Source organism: Penicillium odoratum, assembly GCF_028828045.1.
Source record: "Penicillium odoratum strain IBT 22623 chromosome Unknown utg000001l_segment0_segment0, whole genome shotgun sequence".
In the NCBI taxonomy this organism is placed as follows: domain Eukaryota; kingdom Fungi; phylum Ascomycota; class Eurotiomycetes; order Eurotiales; family Aspergillaceae; genus Penicillium; species Penicillium odoratum.
Genome location: NW_026643143.1, coordinates 770,958 through 786,103, shown reverse-complemented (window position 1 = coordinate 786,103; position 15,146 = coordinate 770,958). Strand labels below are relative to the sequence as shown.

Here is a 15,146-nt window from a genome sequence, read left to right as displayed (position 1 = left end):
GAAAAGTCCAGGCCTGGACAGCTTGAAGTGTATTGAGTGTTATATACAAAAATGGGGATTCAAAGCGAGAGTTCGTACTTGAAGATCGTAAAAAGGGGTGGTCAATGTGGTTTAGCGTCCGATGTCAATAGAATTGGGGATTCAAAGCGAGATTGTGTTTTTGAGAGCGTGGAAGGGGTGGTCAATGTGTTTCTAGTTCACAATACATAAATAGACTCAATCTTGACGTTGAATTATTATAAGTCTTTCTTACATTCAGTCTCGTTTCTCTTTATCAGGTTCATTGGTACAGAATCTTCATCTTCTTCAGGCTTCCGCAATGCCTCCCAGCACAGAAAGCGACTCTGATATCCAGGCGCGACATAAATCAGACAGGAAACTCCCTCGTCAGCCGAAGCGCATCATCATCTGCTGTGATGGTACCTGGCAGTCGGCGGTCTCGGGAGAGAAAAACGTTCCCTCCAATGTCACCCGCCTTTGTCGCGCCATCAACCCTTTCGGAAGCGATGCCCACGGAAATCAATGGCCGCAGATTGTCTGGTACGATTCTGGAGTTGGCACGACTTCCTTAACAATGGGAACCGCTATCGAGGGTGCCACGGGCCAAGGCTTGGAAGGCAATGTCGTCGAGGCATACAACTTCTGCGTTCTCAACTATAATCCCGGTGATCAAATCATGGTTTTTGGTTTCTCACGTGGCGCATTTACTGCTCGCACGATTGCTGGTGTTATCACCGACATTGGACTCTGCCACCAGGAAGACCTCAACAATTTCCCCGAGCTTTGGACGCACTACAAGGCCTTCAAAAACGACAAGAAAAACGCAGGGAAACGGTTTTTCCGCAGCGAGACTTGGTGCAAATGGTTGTGGGGAGAGGCGAAAGTCAAAGACGGACACTTCTTCATCGAAGAGAGCAGTCGTGGAGCGCCGGGCAATGGTAAGACCTGGGCCACACAGGATGATGACTGGGCCCAAGAAGGTTCGAGGACAGTGGACGTGGTTGGTGTTTATGACACCGTTGGTGCCATTGGAATGCCAGAGGTGGGTGGGCTCAAAATTCCTCAATGGATGCTTTTCTGGAAGGATAGCGCCGAGTGGCATAATGTGGGACTCTCAACGCGTAAGTCAAAGTCTTCGAATTTTCATTTTATCTCATGCGGATTTCATTACTAAAAAAATCTTACTTTCTTAGATGTGAAGCATGCCTTTCAAGCCCTGGCTCTAGACGAAAGGCGCAAGGCATTTGAGCCCACTCTGTTTTATATACCCTCCAAGCCGAATGATGAAGAAGAAAAGGACGAGTTGGAACGGCTGGTCCGTGACACCAAAAAAATTTTTGAGACCGAACGCCAAAGCGCCGAGAAGCTGAAAGCACAGAAAAACTCAACTGATGCCGACAAAATTAAAATCGCTGAAAGTTTCAATAAAGCCGCCCTTGCTTGGAACAATGCTCTCCGAAATCTTGTCAACTACGAAGACAGTTTGAAAGATCCGACTAAGTTGGCACAGGTTTGGTTTCCAGGCTACCACATCCATATTGGAGGAGGCTCATCTGAAACTTTGGAGGCGAAGGACAACATGGAGGAGATGTCCAATATCGCTTATGCCTGGATGTTAGATCAAGTGAAAAAACACTTGTCTTTGAACGAGCAGCACATTGAAGATGAGTATGTTGACCGCAAGAGGAATTTTAAAATCGAGAACAAAAAGTGCGAGGATTGGAATGACAAGATCAGCAAAGAATCATGGGGAGCAACGGCCTGGCGCTATTCATCAAAGGCCGCCTCGACTATTGTACATCCTCTCACTGCTGGCCCAGAGCCTGGCTTCAAAGAAAAACGTTCCTATGACTGGGGCACTGGTGAAATGAAGGACAGCTTTACCAAAATGTACTATGCAAATGGAGAGCATCATCGCACTCCAGGTCGATACGACGTGTCGGAAAAGGGTCAGCTTCTTGAAACCTGCGAATTTATCCACCCGGTCGTCAAATACAGATTTGAACACCCAGTGGATGATAAGAAAGAGGAGGAGAGGCAAAAATACCAATGGTCAAAAGGCGGACCCAAGTTTGACCGCCAATTTGTGCCTCAGAATGGAGATATTAAGGCTCACTATGTTTGGAAGCTGGAATATCCTTTGGACAAAAAGGTTGTCACCTTAAAAGAGTGGCCCATTGGTGGACCGGGCTGCTATGAGCGAAAAGCCATTGTTAGCGAAAGAGCAAAAGAATGGGTGAACAAGATGGACAACGAGTTGAATGGTGATTTCAAGCGAGCTTGAGTCACCGTAAATTTCCGTTTGGGAGCGCAGAACTATTGAGCTACTGTCATTTCTAAAGCTGGCTACTCTCAATCATCTGACCCTGCGTTTCTGTGTCTCTCGATTGCTGCCTTCTTCATTTTTTATCCACAGTTCTAATTCGAGTTTACTTTGCCCTTAGATTTGACTCGGATGCTACAACAGGTAAATTGACTTCAAACTTCTAATTAGCAGAATGTGAATAATTATTGATAATTAGTACTTTAAATACGTGGTCTACCTCAACCGTACTATATAGGCTTGTAAAGTTAATATTGTTACACACAGTCACTGCTTAAACAGGACTGGGGAGTAACAAACATGTAGCTCTTATATCGAGACTTTATGATTTGTATGGGTTACATGGTAATGGGTCTAGAACAAAGTCTCCGCAAATAGGCGTTGAGCTACTCCTTCCATCATTCATTCTCAAGTCATCATCGTCATCACGGCTAGTTGTTATCGGCTTAGCATTGTCTATCTAGGCTACCTTCTAAGCAATATAAAATTCCAATATGACCTTTCATCGTTTGCCAAATGAGTTGCTCCTATCTGTCATGAAATACTTAACACTGCAGAAGGACACGAATTCTTTCGCTCGAGCTAATGTCCGTCTCTACAATCTTCTCAACGCATATCTCTATGGATACAATGTGGAGCAAAATCAAAGCTCCGCTCTTCTGTGGGCTGCAAAGAACGGACAGGAGGACACAGCCAAGACATCCATAGCAGAAGGAGCCAATATTCGACTTGTTTCTGAAGCCGATTGGACGCCGCTTTCATGGGCGGCCTTTTATGGGAACGAGACGGTCGTTAAGTTACTTCTCGTAACGGATAGCGTCGATCCAGATTCTAGAATTTTCAAAAAACAGACTCCGCTATCGATGGCGGCGTGGAACAGTCATGGGGAGGTAGTAAAGCTACTTCTTGCAACACAGAGCGTTCAATTAGACTCCAAAATCTCAACGGAAGAGACCCCGCTATCTTTAGCGGCATACAGAGGACATAAAGAGGTAGTCAAGATGCTACTTGCGACTGGCGGCGTCGACCCATGCGCTTAGAATTTCAAGGGAGAGACACCACTATCACTTGCGGCAGGGAATGGCCAGAAGAATGTGGTCAGGCTATTGCTCGGAGTCGAAGGCATTGATCCAGATGTTAAGAACTTTCGGGGGGAGGCTCCACTATGCTGGGTGGCAGGCAATGGACACGAGGCGGTGGCCAAGCTATTACTTATGACTGGGGTGGACCCAGAATCTAAGGATTACGACGGACGAACGCCCTTGTCTTTAGCGGCAGGGAATGGGTTTGAAATAGTTACCAAGTTGCTACTCGCGGTGAAAGGGGTGACCCTGACTCTAAGGACCTAGAGGTAATAACGCCGCTGTCGTGGGCGACAGAATATGAGCATAAAGCGGTGATTGAGCAACTGCTAGCTACGGGACGCGTCAACAAAGACGTGAAGAAACCCCGCCCTCATCTGCGGTTGATAAGAAGATGAGATGCTAGTCACTAATACTGATTCATTCGGACGAGTATCAATTCTTAAACTGCAAGCATGCGGATGAGAAAAACGGTATGAGAGTAAAGCATATATCAGCGAGAGGCGAAATTTAAGAGCCCCTTTTATTTGTTATATATCCTATATTTACGTTCTGAGGAGTGGGCAAATCCACAATCTGGCTAAATTGGGCCAATGAAGTTCTAACATTGCCTTGATTTTAGGGTCTGGGAGAGTTTCTCTGTGTTAAACATGAAAAAAAAGTTTCAAATCTTACTGTAAGATGACATATAGCGGCGAATTCAAAGTTCTATGTTCCTTCAGAAACGAGAAGTATATACGTGCAGACCGAGGATCAACGGGGGGGTTCATAGCCCATAACCCATTGCTTTGCGTGCCTCGTCGCTTAAAAGGCCTTTTTCTCCGAGGTATCCTACAAGTTTTGATTCATCCGTTCCGTCGGGAAAATCTTCAGGGGGGTTTCCCTTCAAAAAGTCTTCCAGCTGTGACTTGATGTATTGGATATTCGTTTCCGTGGTTGGTGTAGCCGCAATGTAGACAACACTGGCGTCATGCAATCCGGAATGTTCAATTTCAACAGCGTGGATCATCTTCAATTAGATGATATGTTAGTCCAATACCAGCAATATAAAAAGGTTCAATTGCTTACATCACAATGCCACCAAATTGTATCACCAGGCTCCATATCTGGAATGTAAACAAGGCATTCCTCTAGTCGCAGATGAGGGTGTGACTCTCGGCCAAGATATTGGCTGGTCTTCTGGTCGGTACCGGGGAACCACCCATTATCCGCACTGAAAGTCCATCTGGAGGCATCCATAATGTCCCCTTCAGTCGGAGGAGTGAAGAAAGGCCGGAGTAGTAGATAAGACATGGCTACACCAACATACGGGTACAACAGTAGACTTCCCTCGCGTGGTTTTGCGCCTGTCATAGCTGTCCAACCCTGGAATGCACGGAAGACGGTCGAATGCGCGCTGCCTTTGAAGGCAGCTTGGTTGGCGTCTTTTCTGATGCCAAGGTCATAACAGTCATGGTCCTCGGGATAGCCAGAGAATATCTTCTGGTAGACTTTGCGGTAGGATGGGTCAGCCCACCGACAGAGGCTACCAGCATCAATATGAGGACCGAGACCATAGAATTCTTGCCCTGGTGGCCGAATCCTGAGTGAGTCTGCATATGTCAGAGGCTCTGGTGAGGTCGCATGCATCTCATCATGCCAGCATCCGTTCAAATATTTCTGGACTTGAAGATGACGCGGATGGCCACGAATAGCCTGCTGTGTTGGTGTCCAAGAGAGCCGATAAACGGCTGGGTTTGCTTCAGGCCACGCTTTGAATCGGTCAGAAAAACCACATTCACAATAAGATGAGAAATTTCAAATATACCGGATATGGATTCTTTGTTTACAGCAATATAATCCTTCAGATCTTTGAAAAGAGAGGTGATTTCGTCTTTGGGAATCACTTCTCTGATCACGAAACATCCCAACTCTTTCATCCGTTGCTTTTTCTGTTCCCCAAGGGATTTTAATTCTTCAAAATCAAGGACTGGAATAATGGACGATCCTTGGGCAAGAATCTCTCTTGTTACTTCCTCGAGTCGTTCACAGGTTTTTACCCACGCCTTTCGGAGGTTTTTCTCGCCATACTCAGCGAGAATCTGTTTTTTATACCCTCGAATTCGTTCCTCTGCCTCGGCTGGCACATCAGACTCCACGAAATCAGGCCATTGGGGCCATTTATCCAGAAAAGGCATGTCTTTCCTTGACTTGAGAGGGGGGAAAGTTTCAGTATAAGTTTCCTAATACGTTTGGCCGGTATTGGTTGAAATTGAAGAAATTTGTCAAATGCTTAACGCGTGAACTATAAGAGGGCATCATTATGGTTGCTCTCGTACAAGAGCTTAAATAGTACCTGCTAGCAACTTTGCCAAGTTCAAAGTCGGCCGCATCGCAAGCACGATAAGACAAAAGGACAAAGAACGTCGGTTCATCCGAAGTACGCGGATAAAACGTAGACTTATCTTTCGTGCTTCACAATCCCATTGGTAGTAAAGTTGTCTTATCTTGTTGATTGTCAAGATAACGTTTTTAGTCGGCCATGCCGACTCCGCATCGTCAATAGTCTATACCCCATATCATCCATAGTTGGGGTGGGTATCTCCCTCGAGATATGGTTTTTCTGAAAAGCAATCTTATCATCTGAGAGCTTGAGTTGGGGCGAAGTATATGTCAGATTAAGAACCATTTAAACCCCAAATTCAACCGAGCACTGATGTGTCGATCTTGTTCTTCAAATTCTCAAATGCCAGGCATATTTCGATCGTCTGAATTTATAACCCTGCTGCTTATACTGGTATGCATGGTTCAATCAGCAGTATGTTTTCAAATTCCATGTTTAGTTCTCGTACTTCAAAGGGCCGGTCCAAGGGCTAATCAACCGAAAGACATATGGCTATGATGGCTCCATGATGTAGGCCGTTAGGTATTCATCCTGTTTTTCCGGAACATTGATAATAATGACTCTCAGGAATGGACTCAATATATTACCCTCCTACACAGAATATTTTAGCCTGAACTCGGTGACCACAGCATTGAATACGTCAGCTGTTGGTATTGGCGGGGCTGTGGCCGGTTTCTTCAATGGCCTTATGTGTGATTGTTTTGGTCGACGTTTGACCCTATTCTACGCGTCTTGCATCACTCTGGTAGGCATTGCCATCCAGTCTGCTGCACAGAATATTGGAATGTTTCTCGCTGGACGTTTTATCATTGGGTTTGGCGTTGGAATTTCCTCCACGGCCTCTCCAACCTATCTATCTGAGACAGTGCCTGCTAAGTGGCGCGCATTTACCCTTGGGCTTTTCTATGATATCTGGTATGTTGGTGAGTAGTAAATGAACCATCCTCCAGCCCCAGTCTCTTCGTCGCCTAACTCTAATATCTCTAGGGGCCCTGATTGCTGCTGGGGTAACCTACGGGACTGCTACGATAGATTCAACCTGGGCTTGGAGGATACCATCCATTCTGCAAGGCCTATTCACTATCATTTGTATCGTCATTTTACCATTTGTCCCAGAGTCCCCACGATGGCTTGTTTTCAAAGGTCGCAACGAGGAAAGTATCAAGGCATTGGCGGCGACACATTCCAATGGAGATATCAACGATCCCATGGTTTTAGAGCAGTTTGATGAAATTAAAGCGACGATACAATTCGAGCAGAACCAAGGTGAAAAGTTGACTTTGTTGGATACCATGAGAACACCTTCGAATCGAAAGCGAATGATGCTTGCTATGTCGGTTGCTGTCTTTTCAATGATATCCGGTAAATAGTCCTCAGCTCAGACTTGACACTTTCAGATCGGCATTGCTGACAAAATTAGGGAACAACATTATTTCATACTATCTCGGTGACATGCTAGACAACGCTGGAGTAACCGACACTACGACTCAATTGGAGATCAACATCATCCTGAATTGCTTTTGTCTAGTTGTCAGCCTCGTTGGATCAACCTTCGCTGACCGTCTGGGTCGACGATTCCTGGCAATAAGCAGCACTGCGCTTCTTACCATTTTCATTTTTATCCTTGGTGCATTGACGAAGCTATATGGCACTTCTACTAATATGCCCGGTATTTACGCAACCGTAGCATCTATCTTCCTTTTCCAGGGAAGTTACAGTTTTGGTTGGACTCCATTGTCAGTCATGTACCCTCCTGAGGTGCTGCATTTTTCAATCCGGGCTAATGGCATGGGTTTGTATACAACTTTGTCTTCTGCATTTGGGTGAGTTAGCAATCCTCTCTCGCTTGACTTAAGATTTTCTAACTCTATAATTAGGCTGTTAGCCACATTTGCTTTTCCCATCGGGCTCGAAAGGATCGGATGGAAGATTTATATGATTAATGGTGTTTGGGATGTATTGGAGCTACTCTTTGTAATTTTCTTCTGGGTAGAAACTAAGGGCAAAACGCTTGAAGAGATTGATAGTCTGTTTGATCCTACCAAGCATAATGACTTGGCCACTCTTGAGAAAAACGCCGGTGAAGTCATTATCGGGCAAGAGGTAGTTGAGGCCCAGACTGAGTTGCCGAAAAAGGAAAGATATTAGCAATAAAGCTTCGAAAGATATAATGGAATGTGAATACAGGTCATTTGAATATTCGTACTTCGCGAATATAAGTGAATCGAGATGTTTGAATGTGCAAGTCTGCTCAATACCACCTGCCAATCCCTGGATGATTATAATACATAAAATGTTGGTCCAGAATCCATTCATTGAATGCCAATCATGACCGAGGTCCTCCCTAGTATATAAGATCGGGCTTGATACTTACCTTACCTAGAGCTCCAATACACGAGAGTGATCCAGACCTGCTGACCGCTAGCGATGGGAGACGACAGAGACGATCTGGAAAGAGTCAGTATCAACACACATTAGTCATCATATCGGCTTGCTCAGAGAGTCAGTACTCATCCAGTGGTAGCACCAACCTTTTAGACTATAGGGTATGACCACGATTCATCTTCCAGTCTATCTCCAGGTCCATAAAATCCAACTAGAATGATCAGTATCAGGCTTGCAACGTATAAAGTAGGAAATGGTTCACTCACGAGCGAACGAAACCACAACTCCACTGGAAGGTATAGAGCCTGGTTTACATCCAATGTCGAATAGTTCGCGCCAGTGGACCAGGCCTGTACAAGATACGCTTCCTTGTAGGTGCCTTGATAAATTGGCCGCGGTCCCTTCCAACCGTTCTGGAAATCCCGAAGAAATCTGTCGGACTTGATCACTTCCAGCATCGCACTGTTGACATTCTTAACCGCCTGTGCAAGATCAACACCTGAGGGAGTAGAATATGAGCCCTGAGAACAGTCAGCCAAACTTAAAATTGAAGTGACTCCAGGCGATGCTCTTCGCGATATTGTACAAAACCTTGACCCCCGCTCTCAATCTCATTCTCCTGCGGGCAAGTCGTGATTGGACAAAATAATGTGGCTTGTCCTATTCAAACTCACCTACATATTGTGCACCGCTGATTTGACCTGTGATGACTCACCGTTGTTCATCCGCAGCCCTAAGGTTTCCCAGTAGCTCCTTTATCTCTTTCCTTCACCATTCTTCTGTCTTCTTTGACGGTCATCCCCGTATAGGCCTTTGCTCTTCGCCCTTCTCACTCTCGTAATTCTATGTAATTGCAATGTATAATCCATATCAAGGCAATTTCATCCACATACGACCATAGGGTGTGGAGAACAGGGCTTCCCGTCCGCTCAGCCGTACTTAAGCCACACGCCGGTTAGTTAGTAGTATGGTGGGTGACCACATGCGAATCCTAACTGTTGTATGTTTTTGTTTTGATTTGTTTTTGTTCATCTCCAATTGAGAACTCATTTCCAAGAAACTTCCAGGAATCTCGGCCAGGTAGAATGCTACTACGGGGAACACAGCCTTGCACGTCATGGCCCAGTATCCCAGATCTCCACAAAGTTTCTACTGGATCACGGTAGCTACAAGATCTCGCGCCGCCTGTCTCCAGTTGATGTCATAGCCACTGAAGTATTCGTAAGTTGTGAAATGGACCAGCTGGATGGTATTGCTGTCTTGGTATACCAAAACAAGACCCGCACATAGAGAAATGACCTCGCCTAAAACCGGGATATTGTCGCTCTCGAGTTGGTTGTTGCCCTCTATAACGGCGAGGGCGTGTAGGAGCTTCTCTGGCCGCAAAGGTCGCACTGCTTGTACAACCCACGAGAGAACGCGGTGAGCCCAGCGGCGATCATTGTTTCTTTGTTGATTTATTCTCTCCATGGCACTATCATATGCCATGTGTAGGGCATGTGATCCCCTCGGAAGATTCTTCAAGGCATCTCGAAACTCATTCTTTGGTTTCTTGTCATTCAGTGAATCTAAATGGAGAGTCGCGAGGAGAAACCTATGCACACTTCAGAACTCGAAAAGCTCAGTTTGGTCCGCACTTGTAAGATTTGAACTTCTTTGAGCAAGTCCTGCGAGGTCTCGTCGGAGCATTGATCCAGCGCATCGACCACAAGAAAGGACTTGTTCAGCCCGCGGCAAACCGTTAGCAGTGTGGCAGATATCTCGTCATAAGTAGGCGTGGATTGTCTGCTAGTGTGAAACGCATATAGAATATCGACAGATTTAGGGATTGGAGTCGATTGCTCCGAAAACTGCCTCAATAGAATTCTCAGAAGATTGTAAGCTGTTTGTTCTTTTCGCTTCCCATACGTGCAGTAGAGATAGGCGATATGTGATCCTTCACCTTGCTCACGCTGTAGATAATCGATTACTACGGAGGATAGAACAGTCTTCCCGGCACCTGGAATCCCGGGGCAAAACAGGGTTGGACTTTCTTCATTGATCCAGCCCAGGAACGTCTTGAAGCCAAAAAACCTTGGTAAGTGCCGGATTGGTGTTTGTTGAGCACGCCCGCTTGTTCGGCCTCATGTGTAGAGGAAGAAAGCCATGAAAAATATCACGGCGCCTCTTTAGCTCGTGTCCTGTCACAGTCTTAGATAAGCACTTGATTTATATTGATTATCGAATAGCAGGTGTCATAAATCTTACCAAATAGCAAAGAGCTAAGCTTGGCATTCATTCCAGCGATCTCATTTCGTACTTTGCAATTATTGTAAGATTATTCTAACATTCGAAAGCGGAAACATGGACTTACATGTGTCGAAAATCTCGACCGCAGCCTTCATTTTCGTAACCTCGGCTGGAGGAATGACCCCAAGAAGCTCCTCGGCATATGCAGCAGCCTTTGCTGCCGCATAGCGCTGCCAAAGTTTGTGTTTATGGGTATCAGAATAATCGCAGATGCCTCGAATGACCAGGCAAGGAAAGTCGTTCATGAGACCTGCTGCTTCCATCTCAAAGCATAGAATTTGTTATTTTTCCCTCATGGCATCACGCGTGATGCCGTGCCTCATAACCTGATCTGCAGAGCCGATGGTTCCGTAATGGATGACTGGATCTGTCGTCGCTCGGGGCTGTCTTGGAATCAAACGCGACTGATGGCAACCTCGACAAGGCTGCTTTGCATCCTGAAACTCAATGCTCCGGACCCCCTGTTGTCTTTTTGCATAGATCTTGAGGACAGACAGGGAAATTGCAACAAAAATGACCACGGATAACGCAAGGGAGCCACACCAGGTGATCACGATGCTTTCAACGACGGTGACACAGATGGCCATGGAGATACTGACCAAGTCGTTCATTAAATGGGTAAACTGTTTTCTAGATTCTTCGTGCTCATAGGATGCGTCGTAGAGCTGATCATACTGCGCTCCTTGGTAGCAATACAGATCTTCGAACTGCGGGTTTCCTTCGTCCGACTGCAAACTCTTTTGAATCATCTCCGATCCATATCGGGCAACCAGACTTTTTTGCGCTTCATGTTTTGCACGCAATTTGTTCACACCGTTCCTGACCTGAGCAGGGGGCATATTGAGCACCCCTGTATGTTCAATATTCCCACTATGCACGGTCTTTCCGCGATCGAATTTCACCACGCCACCTGCGCGTCGTGTGAGTAGCTTGTCTCGCAGCAAATGTTCGTGACTCCTCGCCAAGTTCTCTATCTGGGACACCATCAACAATATCGCCAAGTCTAATGTCTGGGTTCACGCTGGGAGCCCCACCTCCGATACCGACCATCAGCCTGAATCGGATTTGAGGAAAGCTACGAAGCATGTCTTTTGCGACTTTCGCAGCAGGCGCAATTCCTGTACTGCCAGCGGAGAGCCAAGCGATGACGATGTTGTGTTGCCCAATACGACCTAGTGTATAGATATTCTCATCACCTTGCACCTGTTCAAGCGCCGGGTAAACATCATCAAGCATCCCCTCGGACGTGGTCAGCTCGATTGGAAGAGCACAGATCCATCCCACGGTGACGGCATCCTTGCCGAGCCCCTGACATGGCCCATTGGCCATAGTTTTGAAACTCTGGCTCCTGTTATGAAAAGAACCTCATATTTACAGTGGGAGATTACATGAAACGGGGTCCACCGGGCGGGGCAAATCCGAGAAGAATTGTAAACCGGCAAAAAGCAATCATGCCAAGTCCATTAGAGGCCAATGCGCCTAGAGAAAAATTGAACAGATTGCACGTGCTGCGTCACGTGGCGTCATCCTTGAATATCAGGATGAGCGAGAACAAGAAAAGAACTCTATATGCCTCGAACAACTGGAAATTAATGGGGATATAGCAAAGAATTGGGTACTAAATAGCCTTGCTTTGCCAGTTTTTCACCAAGGGCTGCATTCAGTCCAAGCGTCCCAGCGACCCAATGGATGGACCGAACCCGCTTGTGTGGGTCATTATCTGTATGAAACTGATAATCGGACTTGAGTGTTGACAATTTTAAATCAGCTTTTCCCCCGGCCAGTCCACCACTGAGATGGATGATGCGACTCTTAATAGGCTGGTAGACGATTTGATGCAGAATATGCCGGGGTCGGTAGGGTCTTTCCACGGTCGAGATGCAAATCTTAACCATTCGGAAAGAGAAAATGACATTCGCAGGCAATATCTGATGGCATCCTTGCGACACGGGTACTTCAGTTCCGAGATCGTCCCTGTAGACGCAACAGGCCGGCTCGACGTTGACTACGGGAACCGAGGACCTGAAATCAACATGTTACAGCAGATGACTAGTACTGGAGTATTAGCAGCAGTCAATTCTGAGGAAATTAGTAAGACTGGAAAGCAGGAGCGGTACAGGACGCTCTCACTTTTGCCCCGTGAAAGTTTTGGAGATGGGTTGATGGAAGAGATCAATGCTCTTGAAGCAGACAATGATGTACATTCGGTCTCGGTGATCTCAGCTTTGCATGACCTAGACCCTGCAAGATACAAACATTGTTCCATCGACTGCTGGCTTAAGACTTTGCAAAATGCAGACCACTCTCCAGTGCCTGCGCTTAGCACATCCTGCGTGCGCCATCCAAAAGAGCCATTCAATGGCTCTCAGCCCACTCCCTACAAAAAGCTCGAAAATAACCAAAAGCGACTTGTATACCTTCTTCCAGGCCATTATGGAGATCCTATAATCTGCAAGGTGACTGTCTTGACTGTTTGCAGCCCACAGTCCATATGTGGGGATACACAGCTGGAATATGAGGCACTATCATACACCTGGGGCGATCCAACTCCAACCTACCCTATTGAGCTCGATGGAAAGGTGCTGCTGGTTTCCAAAAGTGCTTTTACCGCTTTGCAGCACCTTCGGCACGAGACAGACAGTCGTACCTTGTGGATCGATACCATATGTATCAACCAGTATGACAGGGCTGAACGCAGCGAGCAGGTGATTCTGATGAATCATATTTACAACCAGGCTTCCAGAGTGATCGTGTGGTTGGGCGAAGAGTTTGAAGATTCGCGCCTAGCGATCACGAGCATGAAATATCTCGACGAAAAGGGGCAACGAGAAGAGATCACCTTGCGCAGTCATGATGACATCTGTTACAAACAATTGAAGCGTATCTACAAAGCACAATGCAGAATATTCGAGAGCCCTTGGTTCCGCAGAAGCTGGATTCGACAGGAGGTTATGGCTGCAAAGGAGATTGTTGTAGTTTGTGGAAGGGATACAGTGCCCTGGTACTGCATGAAACGCTCAGCAGCACGAGTCCGGCGTATCTACAGCAAGATGATAGAAGAGGACGTCAGCGATCTAACTGAATTCCACAATGATCAAAGCGAAGCAATTGCCTGCCTGAGCAGAGATTGGATATACGGTCAGCCGGTCGCCAAATTTATTGGCTGCATCCGAAGTGTCTGGTACAACCATACCGGTGGACTGCTTGATCTGTTGATGACAGGCAGAGAATATGAAGCAAGTGACGCGAAAGACAAAGTATACTCTGTGCTTGGCCTTGCTCGGGTCCCGATGACTGCAGGCAATGCGATACCCGCACCGGACACGCGAGCGCCTGCATTCCCAGTAGACTACCACAAGTCGGTCTCCGAGGTCTATCAAGACGTCGTCAAGTTTTTCATCAACCGTGATCGAAATTTGGATATCCTATCCATCCTCCTAACTCACCGCAACTCCGCCTCAAATCGAGATCTTCCATCCTGGGTCCCAGACTGGCGCGTATCAATCTCAGAGATTCGATTCACGGCGCACTGGGATTTCATCTCGATGAAAGTTGCAGCAGGCGGCTTTAGAACCGAGACACAACCACAGTCATTTGACGAGAAAGGGATTCTGCGCGTGCAGGGCTACGTCTTCGATGCCATCCAACAGCTGGACGACTTCTCGGCCACAGTACACAATGTTTTATGCACACTGGCCGAGTTTGATGACGATGAAGACGGCCCCATAAATCAGGCCAGGCAAAGAGGTGAGTTTGCAATGTTCTCTGAACCTTTCGATCCGCAGAAGCATAAGGCAAAATGCGGTAGAACTGCGAAAGGAGAAGTATGCCTTGCATCTATAAATGCTAGACCAAGGGACTATATTGCTGTATTTCTGGGCGCCAAACATCCCTTTGTTATTCGTCCGATTGAATCAGAGACTCTGGACAGTGAGGCATCTAACGCCTCACTCCGCGCATCTATTGTTGGACCATGTATTGTGCCACATGCTATGTTTGGGAAGCTGGTCAAGATAGCGAGAGAGTCAAATATTACTCCTACCGAGTTTACTTTATTGTAAATGCGTTTTTTTTTTAATCCTTTTCCTTTTCTTCTTCTATTTCTTCTTTTTGTATTGTTCCCTTCTTTACTTAAAGACTATTGGAAAATGCAGCATGGAGAAGCTTTTCACGATTAGTCACTTCATTTTAAAAGGCTGAATTGTTGTTATGGTCGAGATTGTAACGATTGGCACTTTCTCAATCTGGTAACAACTAATGTCATATTATCCTTTCGTTTTGCCTGCAGTATATTCCGAGTTTATCAAGGCAGAAATGAAGAACTCTGTTTTGCAAGTTACGTTCTGCCATGGGAGGCGTAAGAGATCCAGATAGGTGTAAGGCGTATTTGTTTATTCCAGGTGGTGAAGAGCCACTTGATCTTGAAAGGTCAGCAATGTCTTAATCAAAACGACATTGAGATTAACCCCATCGTTGACTTGGTCAATCCTGGGGTGAAATTCGATGGTAAATGAAAGTGCCAAAGGACCACAGTTTCAGCCAGATTGATGTGAGCCAATACGCTATATCTGGGCGCAGGAGACAGTAAGTCAGGGCAAGCGATGGTCACCCAGCTTCTCCCCCTATTTATAACCTTCTCTCCCCTACTTTCTGCTTTCTATAATTTGTCTTTCTTGTTCACCTG

The 15,146-nt window shown here is 46.3% G+C and overlaps 8 protein-coding genes across 8 annotated transcripts; 4 read left to right on the top strand and 4 right to left on the bottom strand.

Annotated features, from left to right (window-relative positions):
- Positions 1–319: 319 nt before the first annotated feature.
- Positions 320–2,284, top strand: N7520_000291 (T6SS phospholipase effector Tle1-like catalytic domain-containing protein; the record flags this gene model as incomplete). Its single annotated transcript, XM_057134226.1, has 2 exons — positions 320–1,121; positions 1,194–2,284. The coding sequence occupies 2 exons, from the start codon at positions 320–322 to the stop codon at positions 2,282–2,284; spliced, it is 1,893 nt and encodes a 630-aa protein (XP_057000162.1).
- Positions 2,285–2,817: 533 nt separating this feature from the next.
- Positions 2,818–3,363, top strand: N7520_000290 (ankyrin repeat domain-containing protein; the record flags this gene model as incomplete). Its single annotated transcript, XM_057134225.1, has 1 exon — positions 2,818–3,363. The coding sequence occupies one exon, from the start codon at positions 2,818–2,820 to the stop codon at positions 3,361–3,363; it is 546 nt and encodes a 181-aa protein (XP_057000161.1).
- An 808-nt stretch (positions 3,364–4,171) lies between these two features.
- N7520_000289 (uncharacterized protein) lies at positions 4,172–5,582 on the bottom strand (the record flags this gene model as incomplete). The annotated part of the gene is made up of 3 exons (XM_057134224.1): positions 4,172–4,414; positions 4,474–5,156; positions 5,213–5,582. The coding sequence occupies 3 exons, from the start codon at positions 5,580–5,582 to the stop codon at positions 4,172–4,174; spliced, it is 1,296 nt and encodes a 431-aa protein (XP_057000160.1).
- A 548-nt stretch (positions 5,583–6,130) lies between these two features.
- N7520_000288 (MFS sugar transporter-like protein) lies at positions 6,131–7,936 on the top strand (the record flags this gene model as incomplete). Its single annotated transcript, XM_057134223.1, has 6 exons — positions 6,131–6,181; positions 6,228–6,298; positions 6,356–6,711; positions 6,776–7,150; positions 7,209–7,611; positions 7,666–7,936. 6 exons carry the CDS (start codon positions 6,131–6,133, stop codon positions 7,934–7,936), a joined length of 1,527 nt encoding a protein of 508 aa, XP_057000159.1.
- A 1,386-nt stretch (positions 7,937–9,322) lies between these two features.
- N7520_000287 (uncharacterized protein) lies at positions 9,323–9,643 on the bottom strand (the record flags this gene model as incomplete). The annotated part of the gene is made up of 1 exon (XM_057134222.1): positions 9,323–9,643. The coding sequence occupies one exon, from the start codon at positions 9,641–9,643 to the stop codon at positions 9,323–9,325; it is 321 nt and encodes a 106-aa protein (XP_057000158.1).
- A 1,100-nt stretch (positions 9,644–10,743) lies between these two features.
- N7520_000286 (uncharacterized protein) lies at positions 10,744–11,301 on the bottom strand (the record flags this gene model as incomplete). Its single annotated transcript, XM_057134221.1, has 1 exon — positions 10,744–11,301. The coding sequence occupies one exon, from the start codon at positions 11,299–11,301 to the stop codon at positions 10,744–10,746; it is 558 nt and encodes a 185-aa protein (XP_057000157.1).
- A 31-nt stretch (positions 11,302–11,332) lies between these two features.
- Positions 11,333–11,791, bottom strand: N7520_000285 (uncharacterized protein; the record flags this gene model as incomplete). Its single annotated transcript, XM_057134220.1, has 1 exon — positions 11,333–11,791. The coding sequence occupies one exon, from the start codon at positions 11,789–11,791 to the stop codon at positions 11,333–11,335; it is 459 nt and encodes a 152-aa protein (XP_057000156.1).
- A 467-nt stretch (positions 11,792–12,258) lies between these two features.
- On the top strand, positions 12,259–14,523 carry N7520_000284 (HET domain-containing protein; the record flags this gene model as incomplete). Its single annotated transcript, XM_057134219.1, has 1 exon — positions 12,259–14,523. The coding sequence occupies one exon, from the start codon at positions 12,259–12,261 to the stop codon at positions 14,521–14,523; it is 2,265 nt and encodes a 754-aa protein (XP_057000155.1).
- Positions 14,524–15,146: the final 623 nt, after the last annotated feature.